The 19,798-nt window shown below is 48.4% G+C and overlaps 1 protein-coding gene across 2 annotated transcripts in view; it reads left to right on the top strand.

Moving 5' to 3' along the window:
* Positions 1-2,843: 2,843 nt before the first annotated feature.
* Positions 2,844-19,798, top strand: part of KLHL7 (kelch like family member 7) — a 50,500-nt gene continuing 33,545 nt past the window's right edge. Inside the window, exons 1-3 of one of the 2 annotated variants that reach the window (XM_007505378.3) lie at positions 2,848-3,095; positions 5,856-5,975; positions 19,025-19,127. In XM_007505378.3, the coding sequence (XP_007505440.1) occupies positions 2,976-3,095; positions 5,856-5,975; positions 19,025-19,127 (343 nt within the window). In that variant the 5' untranslated portion in view covers positions 2,848-2,975. Of the gene's footprint in view, positions 3,096-5,855; positions 5,976-19,024; positions 19,128-19,798 lie in introns of both variants that reach the window. The other variant, XM_001363458.3, reaches the window with a different exon arrangement.

Here is a 19,798-nt window from a genome sequence, read left to right as displayed (position 1 = left end):
ATTTACATCATTTACTGTTTCTTTTTTTTAGCATGAGTATTTTTATAGCTCTAACCATTGCACACATTATAGATACAATGTAATACATATATACATGTATAGATAATATTAGATACATCCACATACATTTTTTAATTGAAACATTTTATTTAATTATTAAGAATAGTTTTCCATGGTTACATGAATCATGTTCTTTCCCGCCCCTTCCCCCAATCCTCTCCCATAGCCAATGTGCAATTCCACTGGGTTTTACTTGTGTCATGGATCTAGACCTATTTTCATATTATTGATATTTGCACCAGGGTGATCATTTAGAGTCTATGTCCCCAATCATATCCCCATTGACCCATGTGATCAAGCAGTTGTTTTTCTTCTGTGTTTCTGCTCCCACGGTTCTTTCTCTGACATCCACATCCATTTTTTGAGATTGAACCATTCCATGGTGTCAAGGATTCTTGTTGCAAGATTGGACAGAGAAACAGCAATAAGGAGGTAGGGCATTCCAGACAGGATGGCACGCCATACCTCCATTTGTCTGAACTCATGGTTTGGTTTGGTTTGGTTTGCTTTTCTGGGTTCACAGGGGGGAACTTGGCAGGGAAAAATAACCAGCTAACCCTGCTAATTAGGAGTAAATCCTTCTCTACCTGGGCAATTATTTTATTTTGGAGGGATGGTGGGAGCAAGTCAGCAGCCAGGCTAAGAAAGAAAAAGCCCAAATACAAAACCTGTGTACCCTAATGAGATTTACTAAAGGATTCTTTTGACCTGATTGAGATGTCAGGAGAGCTGTAGTACTCCATGATGCAAACTCTTCATAGCTGGCTCTTAAGCTGGTCCTCCACTATAAAACTGGCTCCTGGGATAGCTAGATGGTACGATGGATAGAGTGCTGGGTCTGGAGGCAGGAAGATTTGAGTTCAAATATGGACTCAGAAACTTACTGGTTGTATGACCCTGACCAAGTCACCTAACCCTGTTTGCCTCTATTCCCTTATCTGTCAAATGAGCTGGAAAAGGAAATGGCAAATCATTTCTGGATCTGCCAGGAAAACTTCAAATGGGGTCACAAAGAGTCAGACATCACTGAAGTAACTGAGAACTGTATTGAGTGGACAAGACTGGGGGGAGGGGGGGGGGCTGAATACTAGCCATGATAAATTCAGGCCAGTTCTGCCCTGATTTGGCTACACTGCCATAAACTGATTGCAAAAATGCCCCCAAAGCACTTCTACTAATGTCATAAGGATAGCATTTGGGAGTAGATAGGTGGCCCACTGGACAGAACCCCAGGCCTAGTCTGTATGTCCTGGGTTCAAATCCTAGCTGTGTGACCCTGGACAAGTCACTTAACCCTATTGCCTCTCTGGCCTAGAGATGTCACTAGCCCAGAAAGTAAGGACTCTAAAAAATAAAAAAGGGAGAGAGCGGAGATCCCAGATCCTCAGAGTATCTCAATGGAAGTTTTCTAGTATCTCCTCTAGTGAACCCGAAGGGCTCCACACCCCCTCCAGGTCACTTGTATCCCTGCATTGTTAGTGTATACACTGTAGCAGTGAAGCAATGTAGCACTGGCTTCCATTTCAGCAAAGGAGAGGTTTCCTCACAGTACTGGTAAGAGGGAGGGCTCTGCTCTGTGGAATCTGCCGCCTGCGCCTCTGGGCGCTTCCCCAGGAAGCCCTCCACCAGCCCATTCCCGATGGCTCTTCCCTGTCTTCCCCCAGTTCCTCCCAGTCCTGCCCTCAGAGGCCAAGCCCATAGGACATCCTCAGCAACCTTTAAGCCAGCCTTGGGGGCCTCCAAACCTCAGAACCCGAAGGGCCCTCAGGGGCCTCCTCCCCGGCCAACCTGGACTGATCCCCGCTATTCTGTCCCCAGCAAGTGGTTCTCCAACTCCCGGAGTCAACTTCCTTCAAGGCAGTCCGTTCTGCTTTGGGAAAGTTGGGGTTGTTGGAGATGAATCAGGAGCCAGAAAAGCCCTCCAAGACCCCCTCCCCCCTCCATTTTGCAGAAGAGTATATTAAGACTGGGGAGGTGGGGCACAAGGATCAGAAACAGTATTTGAACCCAGATCCTCCATTCCAAACCAGTGCTCCTGGCCCTCCCTTTACTTGCCCCCGACATTGTACAAGTCATTCACACCAACATTCACAAGGGCTGGGAATGCTACTCCTGGTTCCAACCAGACTAGCTCAGTGATTGATAGTCTACTGGCAAGTTGTTAGTTCTAGGGAAAAGCGCCCCGGGCAGATGTGGTTCTGGTCCCACCTCCACCAGGTTTCCCTAAATTTGAGTGGCTGCCATTAGAAGCCGGGGCCGGCCCGCCTGCCTTGGCCCGGCCCAGTAATTCCGAATTCTTCCAACTAGAAGCTGCCGTTTCCCTGAGATGGAAACGCCCTGGATTTGTCTTCAGCTCAGAGGATTTATATTCCCCTTCCTGGGTGTCTACTCTGACTCTCCATTCAGAACCTTGGGCAAATCCCTTCTCCTTTGGGGGTCAGTTTCCCCCATCTATAAACGAGGGGTGGGTCGGCGGGGATGCCATTCCCGGGCCCTTTCAACTCTGTGTGAGTGTTCCGGAGTAGGTTCCTGGCCCTCGGCCTCAGTTTCCCCGCAAAGTGGGCCTGCAGGTCCCCGGGGATGGCCCAGGTGTGGGGCGCGGCCCGGGCAGCAGGCGCGGAGCCTGCGCTCGGCGGTGACGTGGGCTGGCGGCGGGCCCCGCGGGAGCCCCTGTGCGCAGGCTCGGCGGCCGGGCTAGCGTTCCGCGGGCCCAGGCCTAGACCCAGGCTCAGGGCCGGCCCAGTCTCGACAGAGCGGGGCGGCGGCGTTCCAAGGGGCGGGGGCAGGGTAGGGGCGGGGCGGGGGCGGGAAGGGGGCCCGGGACGTTCCATCCGCGGCTCTTGGGGAGGTGAGGGTGAGTGTGTGCGTGCGTGTGCGCGTGCGCGCGGGGTCGTGCCGCGCGTGTGCCCGGGAGGATGGCAGCGTCCGGCGCGGAAAAAAGCAATAAGAAGAAAACCGAGAAGAAGCTCGCGGCCCGGGAGGAGGCCAAGCTTCTGGCGAGCTTCATGGGCGTCATGAATAACATGCGGAAGCAGGTACCGCCCCCGGGGGGGAGGGGGAAGGGATGGGGAGGGGGCCCCGCGGCCCTGCCTGCGGCGCCCGCCCCTTAACTCTCTCGGCGCTGCGCCCCCTTCTTCTCCTGCCTTGAGCACCCCAAGGTGTTCGGCGTGGCCGCCCCTCTTTAGGGAGAGAAGGGACCTTGACTTGCCCAAGGTCACCCCGGGAGCGAGAGCCCCGACTAGAATTCGAACCCAGGCCTTGCGACTCCAGTCTAGCCCTCCGTTTCAAACACTTTTCTGGTGGTTAAAAAAGACCCTCTGAGTGGAGACCGAAGGGAAACAGATTCGGCCCTGGGGGGCTTACCTTCCCCTGGGGGAGGGGAGAGGGAGCACTTGGTCTGGAGCTGTTGCCCCGGGGGCTGGCCTGGGATTCGTGCTCTTCCCCTCCCCACACATCCCAAAGGGGCCTGGAAAAGTCATCAGAAGACCCGAATGTGAATCCTCCCTCCACCTCTCTCCTAGTTGGGTGACCCTAGACCAGTCACTTCAGGGCTACGTTGTTTGGGGCCCCATTGTCCAGCCGTGGGTCCGGCCACCCGTACACACCCTCAGCCCGGGAGGGAGCAATGTGAACAGGGGCCAAAGACCAACCCTTCTGTTTCTGTTTATTCAGAAAGGAAACGGGCCTCCTGGATTCAGGCTTGTTTCCCAGGTAGCCTTTGTACTATCTTTTCTCCCTGGGACGGTGGAGAAAGGAGATAAGTTCTGGTGATGGCATGACTTAGGGCACTACAGATCCTGTCAGGCTTGACCCTGGCATTCAAGGCCCTTCCTTTAACTGCCTGGCTGTCCCGACAGAGACCTCAAGCAGCTTTCCAGGACAGAAGCTGCCCCCAGCCACACTGGACTGTCACAGGCCTGGAAGGGGTCACTCCTTCCGACTCTTTCCCAAACCTAGAAGCTGTAACCTTTCTCCTCAAGGACCACCTCCTCCCAGAAGCCTTCCCTGAACCCCAGAGCAGAAATCAGGCGGCTTCCCCAGCTCCCTCAGCATGTGGCCTGTATAAGCCACTTGCTTGGATAGGAGAGTTCAGAAGTATGAAGTCTAAGCCCTGTGGGGAGAGCAGTTTGAGGAGTTTATGGTCTTTGCTGCCCCGCACAGAGGGATTGGAGGGGGAAGAGAATGGAGGTTCTGTGGACCCTGTCCAGCCCTTTGGGTGGGGGCCTTTGGTTGGCTGGTTGGCCCTGTGGGACTCGCTGATGTCTTCTGCTTAGACCCCTTCCAGCCCTGCTCAGGAGAGGGCACCTATGGGGGGAAGGAGGGAATCCCGGGGGTGGGGGTGGCATCCCTCCTGTGGCTGAAGGGCCTTCACGTGGAAGGGTAACTTGATTTGCTTGGTTGGATCCCAAGAACAATGGGGAGAAGCGTGCTGGGGGTCAGGAAAAGTGGCCTGGCCTCTGAGCTTCCTGGGTGGGGGCTGGACTCCAGCTCTCCATCCCTTGGCCTTGCAGGTGGCCCACTGAGTAGGGTGGAGGGTCTGGATGCTGAGGCTCCTGGGACTTGTCTTGTCTGGTGCTGTGCGTGGCCTGTGCGGGGGCCATATCTCATGTGACTACCAAGGCGGACTGACTGCCCTCCCGCTTTATGCCATGTACAGGGAAATCAGTTGCTGCTCCCAAGGAGGCTGTTGGGGAAATGGGGGACTGGCCCTTTAGCAGCCCTAGAAAGCAGGGAGGTGCCTCGGGGCTCCTGGCAGAGTTGGGGGCTGGCAGGGCAGGGTCCCAGGGAGAATCTTGACCCACAGAAGATGCCGGTGCCATTGGCCCTGGGCATAGGCACAGAACCTTGCTGTGGCACAACTAACTCCAGCTTGGCCATCGCTTTGGAATTTGAACAGAGTTCACGATTTTTACCCAGTAGCGACACCAAGCACAGGAAGGAACAAAATCCCCCATAACCGCCCAGTCCCAGGTTTACAGCTGAATAAAGGACAGACGCTGGACCACAACCTTGTTTGTTCTTCCTTCTCTTATTGGCCGAGGCTGCTTTCTAGGACGTCTGGGGGGGGTTCTCTGTGAGGTCAGAGCCGGCCCCATGCAGGGCAGCCCCAGAGCTGCCTGGGTGCCCGCATCTCCCTTCCCTCGCTCGTAGAGGGAATTCCAGTTTTACACCATTACACACGGAACCAGTCCAGAACTTTGGGTACAGTTTGGCCGGCTTCTTGGCAGCCTCCTGGGTTCCAGGGGGCTTGGTAGCCAGTGGGGAGGGGGTAGCGTTCCATCCCCAACAAGAGATGGCTGAGCTGGAGAGCACAGGCTTAGAGGATGGACCATTTCCAAACTGTATCTGGAGGTTTTCGGACTTGGAGAAACAAGGCTGAGATGAGGCGGCATGCTCCCAGTTAGGGCAGAGGAGAGAAGGACCCCCTTGGCTGGCTTTCCCCCGTTCTTGTTGCTTTGGCTTTATTTTGGAGGCATAAAGAAATAGAAACACTGTTGTTTCTGTCTGCCCTGGCCCACTGTGGTCCGCTCAGGATCTCTGGAGGGGTCTCTTGTGTGCCTCGAGAGGAATCCTGGTCTCTGCTTCCCTGCTTCCAGACCCTGTGTGTCCTTGAGCAAGTCGCCTCCCCTCCTCTACCTCCTCTGAAATAAGCCTCCAGCCCCCACCCTGGACCCTCTCCGCCCCCGTCCACTCTGAGGGCTTCTTAGCCGTCTGGGGCCCTGGCCCCCCGGGGGCAAGCTTCCCCAAATCATATAAAGTGATCGAAGGAAGGAAATGCTGCATTTCTGTTTGAGATCAGGGAAATAAAGATGGAGCCCCTGGAAGGACCTCGCACAGGTGGAGAACAGATGAAAGATTCAGAGGCCGGGGATGAGCCCAGGAGCCCAAAGGGACAAAAGCAGGAAGGGAGGGGGGTAAGTAAGCCTCCAGCGAGCGCTGCTTTCCAGAGGCTCTCGCTGGGTAGTCCCCCGGATCTTGGTCCTGCGCAGGTTGTGCCGTGGGTGCCAGCAGAGTCTGGGGTGGACGGGGCCCAGGGCGTCACCCACCTGCCCCCCACCACACACACTGTGTGTCTCTCTAGCAATGCTACCCACACACTAGAGAGTGATCCCCTATTCCTCCACGTTTGGGTCAGTTTCCTCCGTAGCTGCTCTCCAGGAGCCTCGTCTTTGAGGCTTTTCACGAAGCGGGCAGGGAAGGCCACCTTGATGCTCCCTTCCTTCTGCCACCTCCCACAGGTCAAGAATACCTTCCTGGAGGGAAACATCCAGGGTAGGGGGGGGGCATTATTTCCTGCTTTCTCATAAGAGGCAAAAGTTTGATTTCTTGGACTGTTCGGGAAGAAATGGGCGCCCCCTTACTTGACTGGAAGCCCAGTAGTTTGAGGCTCATGGAGTGGCCGTCATGGTCAGAGCCCCTGCCTGGTGCTGCCCGCTAGCAGGGTGACCTCGAGGTCAAGAGAGCCTAACTGGCATCTTGGGCGCTTTCCTCAGCTACAAACAAGGGATTCAGACTGGAAACGCCAAGGTCCGAGGGATTTTGTGGTGGTTAGTGGGTCCTCTTGGCCAAGCCCCTTGTTTCTTGGGTGACGAGTCAGACGCACCCAGCCTTGACCTCAGGAAGGGGCATCCACAACGCCTTGCAGAACTTGCCCTCTGAGGCATCAGACTTCAAAGTGGACTATTGAAATGCAGGAACTGGAGCTAACCAAGCCCTCCGGGGTCCTCTCCAGGAGCCCCAGCCAGGGGGCGGACTTGAAGGCTGCTTTTCCAAGCCTGGGCTCATCCTGAGTTAGCAGCATGGCTCTGGGCCATCCAGAGGTTTGGCCCTTGTTGGCATCCGAGGCCTGAGGGGCAAGAATATGGCCCGGTGAGGACCTGCGTTGTTTAAAGAAGAAGATGCTCTGCTGACGTTCTATTCAGGTGGCCCTTTGTCGTCTTCCTGTTCAGGCAGCCAGGAGCTGAGGGAGATTTCCCATTGATGATGATGATAATGATGATGATGATGATGATGATGATGATGATGTCGATGTCGTCGTCATCATCATCATCATATTCATCGTCGTCGTTGTCGTCGTCGTCGTCGTCGTCATCGTCGTCGCCATCTTCTAAAAAATAGCCTCTACCTTCCGTCTTAGAATAATACTGTGTATTGGTTCCAAGGCAGAGGAGCAATAAGGATGACGTGACTTGCCCAGGATCGCACAGCTAGGAAGTGCCAGAGGCCAGATTTGAACTCTCCACTTTGCTGCCCTCCTGCCCCCCAAGTCATCCTCTTTTCCCTTCTGTTGGCAGAGTGGCGAGACGGAGGAATGTTGTGAAGTTCAAACCAGCCACAGAGAGCTGAATTCAGAAAGGAGCTTCTCAATGATGGATGGTTGTGGAGAAAGTCCCATTAGCTCTTCCCAGAGGGAGGGGTTTGTGCATGATCTTTTATTGATATTCTTTATTTTTAAGCATCCTCCCTAGAAGAGGACCGCAAAGGGCCTTTAAACAGAACAGACCGGCACATCGACCCGAGCCAGAGGGGCCTCTGGGCACTCCCAGGTGGCCCGCCCTGGGGAGTCACATTGAGCTGCCGTGAGCTCCGCTGCTCAGCCGACTCATCGATGGGAGAGCGCAGGCTTCGCTGCTTTCCCCTGCGTGGTGATCTTGTCTGAACTGTTCTCCAGGCTCTTGTTGCACCGGTGTTGGCCCTGGGGCAGGCAGGGTGGCTCACACAGGTGTCGGCAGGCTGAGGCTGGCCCGCTGGCCTCCCCTCTAAACCCCCAAAGCCCGTCAAGTGCCTGCTGGGTACGAAGACTGTGGTCAGCATCAGGGATACAAAGTGGATTCCTCAGTGACTTTTCTTGGACTGTTTCCATCGGGACTTCACAGCAGCCACTGACGGGGCATTGACTCCCCTTCTGTGGGCTGCTGAGATACTAAGTTACCCTCCCCTGTGCTGGGCCTGGTGTTTCCTGTGCTGCTAGTTCCAGCCCTCTTTCCTCCTGCATCTCCCCTGACACTGTCTTGCATTTAGACCTGCCCCTTCAGTGTACTTCTCATGGTATTCAAATTCTATGGGATAAAACAGATTTCCTCAGATTTCTATGATCATCTGATGCCAACCGATCTCTCTTTTTCTATTTCCTCTCTCTCTCTCTCTCTGTCTCTCTGTCTCTCTCTCTCCCCCTCTCTCCCCTCTTTGTCTCTCTCCTCTCTCTCTGTCTCTGTCTCTCTCTCTTTCTCTGTCTCTCTCTCTCCCCCCTCTCCCCTCTGTCTGTCTCTGTCCTCTCTCTCCCCCCTCTCCCCTCTGTCTGTCTCTGTCCTCTCTCTCTCTCCCCCTCTCTCCCCTCTGTGTCTGTCTCTCTCCTCTCTCTCTCTCTCTCTCTCCCCTCTTTGTCTCTCTCCTCTCTCTCTCTCTCTCTCTCTCTCTCTCTCTCTCCTCTCTCTCTCTCTCTCTCTCTCTCTCTCTCTCTCTCCCCCTCTCTCCCCTCTGTCTGTCTCTCTCCTCTCTCTCTCTTTCTCCCCCCTCTCTTTCTCTGTCTCTCTCTCCCCCTCTTTCCCCTCTGTCTCTCTCCTCTCTCTCTTTCTCCTCCCCCTCTCTCTTTCTCTCTCTCTCCCCTCTGTGTCTGTCTGTCTGTCTCTTTCTCCTTCTCCCCCCCTCTCTCTCCCCCTCTCTTTCTCTCTGTCTCTGTCTCTCTCCCCCCCTCTCCTCTGTGTCTGTCTATCTCTCCCTCTCTCTCTCTTTCTCTCTCCCCCTCTCTTTCTCTCTGTCTCTCTCTTTCTCTCTCTCTCCCCTCTGTCTGTTTCTCCTCTCTCTCTCTCTCTCTCTCTCTCTCTCTCTCTCTCTCTCTCTCTCTCTCTCTCTCTCTTTCTTTGTCTTTCTCTCCCCCTCTCTCCCCTCTGTCTGTCTCTCTCCTCTCTCTCTCTCTTTCTCCCCCTCTCTCCCCTCTGTCTGTCCTCTCTCTCTCTCCCCCTCTCTCCCCTCTCTGTCTGTCTGTCTGTCTGTCTGTCTGTCTCTCTTTCTCTGTCTCTCTCTCCCCCTCTCCCCTCTGTCTCTCTCCTCTCTCTCTCTCTTTCTCCCCCCCCTCTTTCTCCCCCTCTCTCTCTCCCCTCTGTGTCTGTCTGTCTGTCTGTCTCTCTCCTTCTCCCCCCTCTCTCTCCCTCTCTCTTTCTCTCTGTCTCTGTCTCTCTCCCCCCTCTCTCCCCTCTGTGTCTGTCTGTCTCTCCCTCTCTCTCTCTCCCCCTCTCTTTCTCTCTGTCTCTGTCTCTCTCTCTCCCCTCTGTGTCTGTTTCTCTCCTCTCTCTCTGTCTCTCTTTCTCTCTCTCTGTCTCTCTTTCTCTCTCTCTCCCTCCCCCCTCTCTCTCCCTCCTTCCCTCCTCCTCCTTTCTCTCCCCCTCTCTCCTTCTTTCTCCTCTCTTTCTCCTCTTATTTCCTAGCTCTTTCCTGATTTTCTCTCCTTTTGGGAATATTTTAAATGATTATTATTTCTGTTTTTTTGCATAGCACCTTCATTTTCAATTTTATTTTTGCTTTTTCCCTACTCATCTTTTGCATCTAAGATGGAGAGAAAGAGAGGGGGGGGGGAAGGATTAAAAAAAAAAGTGTTTGCTATGTGCCAGGCCCTATTAAATGATTGACAAATATTTCATTTGATCCCCACAACCACCTTATAAAGTAGTTGTTATTATTATTATCTTCATTTTACAGTTGAGGAAACTTAGGCATGCAGAAGTTAAGGGACTTGTCCAGGGTCACACATCTAATATGTATCAAGGACTGGGTTTGAACTAGGGTCTTCCTGATGCCAAGCCCACTGTCCACTATGCCACCTAGCTGCCTTTTATTTATTCATCTATTTTGCTCACTTGATTCTGCTTTGCTTCATATAAATTCTCCCAGGTTTCTGTAAAATCATCTCCTCCATCCTTTTTTATGGCATAGTAGTTATTATTTTGTCACATTCATAGACCATAACTTGTCTATCCCTTCCCCAATTGATGCCAGCCCTCTGCAACCCTCTCCCTCCCCACCAGTTTCCAATTCTTTGCCACTACACAAAGAACTGCTAGAAATATTTTTGTACCTGCTGGCCCCTTTCCTCTTTTTTTTCTATCTTCTTGGGCTATAGACGTAATACCAATATTTGGGGGTCATAGGCTGTGCACAGTTTTATAACTTTTGAGGCATGTTCCATGTTGCTTTCCCAAATGGGAAAACCCATTCACAGCTCCACCAACAGTTCATTAATCTACCTGTTTTCCCACAGCCTCTCCAGCATTTGTCATTTTCCTTTTTTTTTTTGGCCAGGCACCACCCAGTCTCCCTTTCTTGAAGCTAGAGACAAAAACCTACCCAGTGACAGTTCTGGAATCTTTGGCTCCTCTCCTCTCTCCACCCCTAATTCTCACCTGAGACTGGGTCCTTATTTATTACCTTTTACCTTCTTGGAATGTACAGTTGTCTCCTAACTTATCTCCCTGCCAGCGGTTTGACAGCCCCCACCCCAGTCTCATGAATTTAGAGCCAGATCCGGAGACGGGAGGTCTTGGGTTAAAATATGGCTTCAGACACTTCCTAGCTGTTTGTTTGACCCTGGACAAGTCACTTAGCCCTCATTGCCTGGCCCTTACCACTCTTCTGCCTTGGAATCAAAGTATAGTATTAATTCTAAGGCAGAAAGTATATTTTTAAAAAATAAAAATTGTGAAGAAATAGAGAGCATTTACTAAATGCTTCTTATGTGCAAGGCACTATTATTTGTATTGAGGCAATAAAGCCAAAAGGCTGGCTCTGCTCTCTGGGAGCCCCCATTCTGCTGAGGGAACCCAAACTCCTCCCTGAGGCCCCGGCCACATCCAGACCTTTGTATTAGATCCAGCCAGTCAGTCAGCAACAAGCCCTGGGGATAGAAAGACAAGTGAAGTCGACCTCCAGGAGCTTATATTTGAATGAGGGAAAAGCCACACTAGAAATGGAACATGCCCCCATGCAGGTGGATGGGGGTGGCACAAGCAGTTGGGGATGAGGCAAGAGAGGTAGAGGAAGAGTATTCAGTCTGCTTTGATCTGCATCTGACTCCCACAGTTCTGTCTCTGGGGGCAGAAAGCATTCTTAGTCCTAAGTCCTCAGAATTGTCCTGGATCATTGCATTGCTGCTATTAGGAGCAGAGTCTATCACACTGGATCATCCCACGATGTTTCACTTTCTGTGTATAGCTTTCTCCTGGTTCTGCTTATTTCACTCTGCCTCAGTTCATGGGGATCTTGCCAGCTCTTTCTCATAGCATCCTGTTCATCATTCTCACACCATAGTATTCCATTACCATCACATAACACAATTTAGCCAGACATTTCCCAATAGATGAAGACCCCTCAATTTCCAATTTTTTGCCACCACAAAAAGAGCAGCTAGAAATATTTTTGTACAAGTAGGTTCTTTCCCCTGTAGGGATACAGACCTAGTGTTATAGATCAAAGGATAGGCACAGTTTATAGCTCTTTGGGCATAATTCCAAACTGACCTCCAGAATGGTTGGATCAGTTGACAACTCCACCAACAATGTACTAGTGTCCCAATTTTCCTACATCTTCAAAATTTATCACTTTCCTTTATTGTCATATTGGCCAATCTACTAGGCATAAGGTGGTACTTCAGAATTGTTTTAATTTGCATTTCTCTAATCAGGAGGGATTTTTTCATATGATTTGATTTATAGCTTTGATTTCTTCTAAAAACAGCTTATTCATATCCTTTGAGTATTTGTTAATTGGGGAATGACTTGAATTCTTATAAATTTGATTTAGTTCTCTATGTATTTGAGAAATGAGACTTTCGTCAGAGAAATTTGCTACACAAAATTTTTCCCAGTTGTTTCCCTTCCAGTTTTGGTTACATTGCTTTTGTTTGTACAAAACCTTTCTAATTTAACATGATCAAAATGATTCATTCTACAATGGTGACCTTAGAGAGAGCAACTGATTCCCTTAAATGATAAGGTCAGAAGCCAATTGCAGTTAGTTTAGAAGAGATTGTAGACAGCTTTTCCAAGGAGTTTAACCAAGAAAGGGAGGAGAGATTTAAGATGGTAGCAGGTGAACCTAGTGAAATCTAGTGAGGTTTTTTTTTTCCCCTTAATGATGGAAGAGGCTTAGAAATTTTTGTGAGCAACAGGGAAGGAATTAATAGAAAGGAGACTGAATGACAGAGGAAGGAAGGAATGATTGTAGTGATGATATGGGATGGGATGGGAGCAAGGGCATGTGTAGGGTCTTTGGCTTTAGCAAACAGAATGACTTCATCATCAGAGCCTGGAGTGGGCCTAATAGAGAATGATGGCCCAAACAGGGCTACAGTGGGAAAAGGAGAGAACTGACCACTCTTAGTATTCATCTCAGTTTTTTTATTGAAGCTTGAGCTGATGTCTTCCGCCAAGAGGTTGGGGAAGAGAGTGGAATGGAAAGGTTGTCTGTCTTTCTGCCTATATGTGTATTCCCAACACTTTTAGCACAATGCCTGGCAAATAGTAGACTTAATAAATAGATTCTTGTTGGCTATTGAGAAAGGATAAGGTTTCAAAGAAGGTTTGCTGCGGTGGGGAAGGGGAACATAGATAATTAATCTGGAAAGAGGCATAGGGATGCCTTGCTGCTCTATTGAGATGAACATTTATTCATAGTAGACTGTTGGCTGTTGTTCAGGCATATATATCATGTCTGACTCTTTGTGACCTCATTTGAGGTTTTCTTGGCCAAGATACTGGGCTGGTTTGCCATTTCCTTCTTCAGCTCTTTTTCAGATGAGGAAATTGAGGCAAACTGGGTGAAATGACTTGCCAAGGGTTACAAGGAGTAAGTGTCTGAGGTCAGATTTCAACTCAGGAAAATGAGTCTTCTTGACTCTAGATCCAAATACTCTTCACCACCTAGCTGCCCCAAGGAGTGCAATATTGTTATTCCTCGGCTTCTGTTCAGCATCATGTGATCAGGAGTGAAGGGGCTGGATAGCAGGAGAAATCCAGGATTGGGACTTAGTAAGAGATGATCAGTGATGTGACAAGAGAACAAGAAATTCAGCATGCTAGGAAGTCAGAATTCTTAAACATAGAAAAGGAGGACTTGCATTTGATGCCAAGATCAAGGGTAAAATCTTTCTTGTGTGGAGCTCAGCTAGCATGAAAGAAATGAGTCATGGGAGTGCTGTAGGCTGGGAACGTAGAGCACTGGAGAGAATGTCCATCCATCTAGATGTTGAGTTCCCAGGAATGAGGGCAGATATAAAGAGAGATGGCGAGATTTCTTCAGGGTAGCTAAGGAGAAGGCTGAGGAGGGCCCAACTGGCTGGTCCTCTCTCGGGATCTGTGTGTTCCCAAATGCTCACCACATCACTTCTTTGCTAAGAGGCCTCCCATCATCTGTATGCTGGGTCTTCTTGTGTGTGCGCCAGCTCTTTGGCAATGTCACTCCACTGAGAATTTCCTTTATGTCTCTTGGAGAACATATGTCTGTGTCTCTTCAGTCTCTCTCTTCTGTAATGACTGTACACATGCTCAGGGATCTTCTAGTTCTGAAAACACCAACTCCCAAACACTAACAAACCTTTCTTTGTCTCTGCCTTTCCTTTAGTTGTCTCACAATTCTCCTAACCTTTGATTCTAAACTTGGGGGGATCACATTGGCTACTCCTCTGTCCTCAGTAGACCCTTCCTTTTCAGAGATTCTTTAAAATATGTTTTATTGCTACATTTTCACCCCTTAGATGACCCATCAAACACCCACAAAATCCCTTGGACCTTGGCATTTACCTGGTCTAATTTTTAAGCCAAGCTTGTTCTTGGTAACTTTACAACATTCATTTAAGTTTCTTTCCATTCATATTGGAATTATTTTATGTGTTTTCTTGACTCTGCATCAGTTCATGGATCTCTGTCCAGGCTACTTCTCTGTCTTTACCACATTTATTCTGTTGTAGCACAGTAACCATTCCATTCCATTCCATGGACCGCACTGTGTTTAGCCATTCCCCAAATGATGGGAATCTGGCTTTTTCTAGTTCTTTGCTCTCACAAAAAGTGCTGCAATGAATATTTTGGTATACACGGGGATTTTCTTTTTGTCAGTGGCCTTCTTGGAGTATAAGCCTAGGAATAGAACCTCCAGGTGAAAGGCTATAGATATTTTAGTCCCTTTAGTCACATAATTCCAAAATGGTTGTGCCAAATTGCAGTACTACCAACAATGCACAATTAGTGTGCCTGTTTTACCACAACTCTTCCAATTGACCATTTGCAGCTTGGTCATTTTGCAAGGTCAGAGGTGAGAGCTCAGTGTCATGATGATTGGAGCATACTTTGGTATGGTAGAGAAGACAGGTTACATACAAGTTAAATATATGATATATCTATATCTATCACTAAGCACCTTGAGGGGTCCCCTCTCTTCAGGCTTTGGGGATCCAGGAAATCTTCCCGGAGGCATGGCCTCTCATTGGACTTAACAGTCAAATGATGTTTCAGTCAGCAGGGATTTGGGAAATTGGGAAGAGGAGGAGGAAACCACTAGGATGGGGATGGTGAAGACAATATGCTTTCGTGGGTAGCTAGCTGGCCAGGGGCCACCTGCTCATAGCCCAAACCTGTCAGCAGTATAAGCATTTCAGGAGAGGTGATTTCAGGGTCTTATGGGCTCAAATGTCCTTCTTTACCACGTTGATTACCTCCTGCTCTTCAAGCACAGGAAGCCACATGGTGGTACTTTTGTTGTTATTCTTTGGAAGCAACACAGCGTAGGAAAAAGGTGGTGGGATCTCAGTTGGGTTCTGAATTTGAGTTCCACTTGCCACCTGTGTGATGCTGGAAACCTTTCTTAACCTCTCCAGGCTTCTTTTTTCTCATCTTTAAAAGGAGAGGACCAGACCCAATGACCTCAGAGAGCCCTTTCAGCTCAGAGAGGCTGTGACTTAGTAATAATAAAGTGTTAGAGATGGCCGGTGAGTGGATTTCTTGGAGAAGATAAATATTGAGCCTAAGAGATTTCTGTGATCATGATCAGTCAATGGAAGGGGTGTGTCTATCTGGGTTGGGGGAGAATAAAGAAAGGAGAAGAGCTGGACTTGAGAAGAACTTGGCAACCTCCAGGCATGCAAATAAAATCCATTGCCTCTTCTAAGCAGGTGTTGTGTTAGGTTCTGTGGGGTATATAAAGAAGCATAAGGGGGGCAGCTAGGTGGATCATTGGATAGAGATCCAGGCCTAGAGATGGGAGGTTCTAGGTTCAAATCGGGCCTCAGAAACTGTGACCCTAGGCTTCACTTCACCCCTATTGCCTACGCCTTATCATTCTACCACCTTGGAATCAATACTTCAAATTGATTCCAAGACAGAAGGTAGGGGCTTAAAAAAAAGAAGCAGCAGCTTATAATTTCAACCCTCAAGAAGGCTACAGTCTTGTTTTGTAGGTGACTTAGGCACTAACTCTCAAACAGTTCAAAATGAGTTGTAATGGTGGGAGCAAGGACAGGCAGTGGTTGCGGAGGTGACCTTTGAGCTATACCCAATACAAAAGCCTTGGGTGAAATCAGAATCGGGAAGGATCAGCATCACCTTCACAAGTGTAGGATGGTGAAGACCCGGAGAGAGAACCCTGGCCTTTTCATGGACTGCAACTGAAAAAGGGAAGGAAGGAAGGGAGGGAGGAAGTGCTTACTACAAGTAACTGTGCTAAGTGCCAGAGCACAAATAGGCAACTGAGCCAGCCCCTCCTGAGAGCTCCAAGAAGGAGCTCTCATCCCAATGGGAGAGACAACCCATGGGAAGGGCTTGTGGTCCTTAGTGTGTGGCAGCAAAGTGGAACATAATGCCTTTTCTTTAATGCCATTTTCATGGATAAAATCCTCAGTCTCTGGTGTTGACCCATTTTTGAAGGGGAGAACTTCCTTTCTGAGTCTTTAGTAGCTGTAGCCCTTGGGGAGCAGTTGTCAGGCTACATCTTCACAGAGGCTGTTTCCCAGGCTCAGGGTCCCCATCACGGGCTGAGGGGAGATGGGTGGCCAAGGTGTGGGCAGGGGCAGCATGGCTGATTTGACCCATAGCCTGAATTAGGAGGGTTGTAGAGGTCACCGATAAACTGAAGAGGGTCCAGAGGACAGGATGGAAAAAGGCCTTCGTTAGGACAGATGGAAGGAATTAGACTTATCCTGAAGAAGTGAAGACTCAGGGAGGACGTAATAGCTGTCTTTGAGTATTTGAAGGACGTTCATGTGAGAGAATAATTGGTCTTGTTCTATTCAGAAGCAGGAGCCTTGTGGGAAAAGTTGCAGAGGGAGGTTCCAGCTTCAGGTCAGGAAATTTCCTAACAATGAGAGGTTTCCTCCCAAAGAAGAATGGCATGCCTCAAGAGGTTAGGGGTTCCTCCTCTTTGGAGCTCTCCAGGAACAGGTTGGACAACCACTTGTTGGGTATGTTCTCATGAGAATTCCTTTGGCTGATTGCTTGGGCCTCTGATGTCCCCTGCAATTGTCAGATTCTGAGATTTTGTGAAATGGGCAAAAAAAGGGGCATTCCGAGGAGATGAATGGCTTGAGGTGTGCGGAGACAGGGTGTCAAGGTGTGTTTGGTAGGAGAGCGAGCACTGCCTAGTCAGAATGAAGTGTTTGAACCTAAAAGCCCCTAAGGAAGAACTTTGGGCTTGGTTTTCTTGGAAGCGTGGTGCCATTGATGGTTTTTGAAAGAGGCAGTGGCCATCTTGGAGAGATTAGTCCAGCTTGGTGGACAGGCCAGTTGAAATAGCCTAGATATCAGATAGGGTGATGGTAGGGTTAGAAAGGAAGGCAAAGATGTGAGAACCCTGAAGAAAGAATCAGCCAGGACTTGGTAAATGACTGATTTTGGGGAAGGAGGATGTAGACCCCTCAAATCCTATGGGATGATATCTGGAGATTACCTTCAGGATAGGAATTTATCTTTTAAAATTCATTGTTAAAGAAAATTATAAATATGTCCTTTGTTTCATGGGTTCAATTCAATTCAACAAGGATTTATTAAGCTTCTATTGTGTTCCAGACAACTGTGTTATATATATGCACTGGCAAAAGAAAGACCAAAATGACAGTTCCAGCTTTCAGGGACCTTACCTTCCACTGGGGAGAAATTTAAATTTATTTTTTTTAATGTTTTTCCATAGTTACATGATTCTTTTTGTCTCCCTCCTCTCTGCCCCCCCCCCCCCAGAGTTGACAAGCAGTTCCACTGGATCATACATATATATTATCCCTCAAACCCTATTTCCATATTATTCATTAAAAAATTTTTTAAACCCTTACTTTCTGTCTTAGAATCAATACTTTGTATTGGCTCTAAGGCAGAAGAGCAGTAAGGGCCAGGCAATGGGGGTTAAGTGATTTGTCCAGGGTCACACAACTAGGAAGTATCTGAGGTCAGATTTGAACCTAGGACCTCCAATCTCTAGGCCTGGTTCTCAATCCACTGAGCTACCCAGCTGCCCCTGCCCCCCATATTATTCATTTTTGTAAAAGAGCAATCTTTTAAAACAAAACCTCAAATCTTATACCCATATACATAAGTGATAAATCATTTTTTTTTCTGGATTTCTACTCCCACAGTTCTTTCTCTAGCTGTGGATAGCATCTTTCATATAAGTCCCTCAGAAATGTCCAGGATCACTGCATTGCTATTAGTAGCAAAGTCAATCACATTTGATCATCCCACAATGTATCAGTCTCTGTGTACATTGCTCTCCTGGTTCTGCTTCTTTCACTCTGCATCAATTCCTGGAGGTCGTTCCAGTTCACATGGAATCCCTCCAGTTCATCATTCCTTTCAGCACAATAGTATTCCATCACCAACAGATGCCACAATTTGTTAAGCCAGTCCCCAATGGAGAGACACCCCCTCATTTTCCAGATACTTCCTGACTGGGTGACCCTGGACAAGTTACTTCACCCCCATTGCCTTGCCCATATTGCTCTTCTGCCTTGGAAGCAATATACAGTATTGATACTAAGACAGAATTAAAAAAATTTTTTTTGATGAATAATATGGAATGTGAGCTGAGCCTTGAAGAGATTAAGGGGGATTCCTAGCTAAATGATAAGAGTGAGGAGGGAATATATTCCAGTTGTGGAAGACAGCCTGTGCAAAGGCTGGGAGAGGAGAGATTAAAGTTTTGTAAAGGAAATAGCAAGTAACCCAATTTATCTGACAGATAGAACATAGGAGAGGGAATGTTGTATTACCAGTCTGGATAGATATTAGGGCCCAAGTGTGAGTATTTCTAAATGTCACAGACATTCCTATTTTATCCTAGAGGCAATAGTGAGCCATTGAAACTTCTTGGACAGGGAGGCAACATGATGAATGGGAACCCCTCCCTGGTCTATGTAAGGGCTCTGTGAATTCTTTTCCCAAGAGAATGTAATTATTTATATGTGTCATCTGGATCATGAAGTATGGCATAAACTTCTGTTTACATGCTTTGCACAGCCAGGTGCTCTGAGTCTTCTGTTCCAATTGCAGAAGACCTATAATGGTCTTCTCCAGACAGAAAGGTGAGGGGCTCCAGGTGCAGAAAGAGACAGTCCACATTTGTGGACTGCTCCACGATGATATTTGTGACAAGTGTTTCACTTCTCTTTTTCCTTTCATTTGCAGGGAATGGGGATATTAGAACAGAGAGGAAATTAGTGATAGGAGAGCCTAAAAGGAAAAAAGAGTCATTGAATCTTTTTTTAAACACACAGAAGATCCCAATAGAAAGAATCCCAGATAAGCAGGATTTTGCATCCTTGAATTAAATTTGTTATCTAAATAACAGCTAGCTGGGCATAATAGATATGCATAGTTTCACGTAGTTCTTTTCTATTCTATTCTGTGTCTGGAAATATTTGTTTTATTGGGGATTTAAATTCAGAATAAATAAATTTAAAAATAAAAGTGTCAATATCATCTTTCTCTTTAACTAGAAAACTCTGTGTGATGTGATTCTCATGGTCCAGGAGAGAAAAATCCCTGCTCACCGAGTTGTTCTTGCTGCAGCCAGTCATTTTTTTAACTTAATGTTTACAAGTAAGTATCTGAAGTAAAAAATATACCATTTTCCTGACCCCTTTTTTATAAAGGGCACTCGGAAATAAAGGTGATGATTAGGGAGACACTCAGGGGATGGAGTCTTGGCCTTGGTGGTGATTCATCATGGAATCCATAGCTGTCGTGATGGTGGGCCAGATACCCTTATTGTTATTAAGAAAGCTTTGCCAGTGGAGCCAGTCATACCCTTGGACTCTGGGCCCCTGCTTGGGGCTCTCCCGAGATTGTTCTTTGGAGCTCTAGTGGAGAAGGGAAAAATCAGAGCTCTGCCACTCTGACCTGAGCACTGCCTTAAACCGAGAATTAAATTTGTAGAAGTTCAGAGCATTCCAAACTCATGTGTCCTGTTGCAATTCCAGAGGGTGATGCTCAAAGTTATTTTTAGGAATGAGAGAAGCCAGCTGAAGCCGCCTTAGAGGTGCTCGTTACTCTCTTTTAAAGGTCTGGGTAAGTCTATGGTGCACGCTTGGCAGCTATGTCTTAAGTCCAGAGCTTTCTTACCTAGAGACGCCAGCGTGATCATATGCAGAAAGAGCTTTGCAGGCCTTAAAGCAGGAGAGAAACGCTGGCTCTCGCCGTCCCTCTCGTTACTGTTTTGGCTGCTGTCTTTTTGGGGTCTGAGTAGGTTGCTTTCTCCTACATGAAGTGCA

This window comes from Monodelphis domestica, chromosome 5 (genome assembly GCF_027887165.1).
Source record: "Monodelphis domestica isolate mMonDom1 chromosome 5, mMonDom1.pri, whole genome shotgun sequence".
In the NCBI taxonomy this organism is placed as follows: domain Eukaryota; kingdom Metazoa; phylum Chordata; class Mammalia; order Didelphimorphia; family Didelphidae; genus Monodelphis; species Monodelphis domestica.
This window is presented reverse-complemented; position numbering and strand designations above follow the sequence as displayed.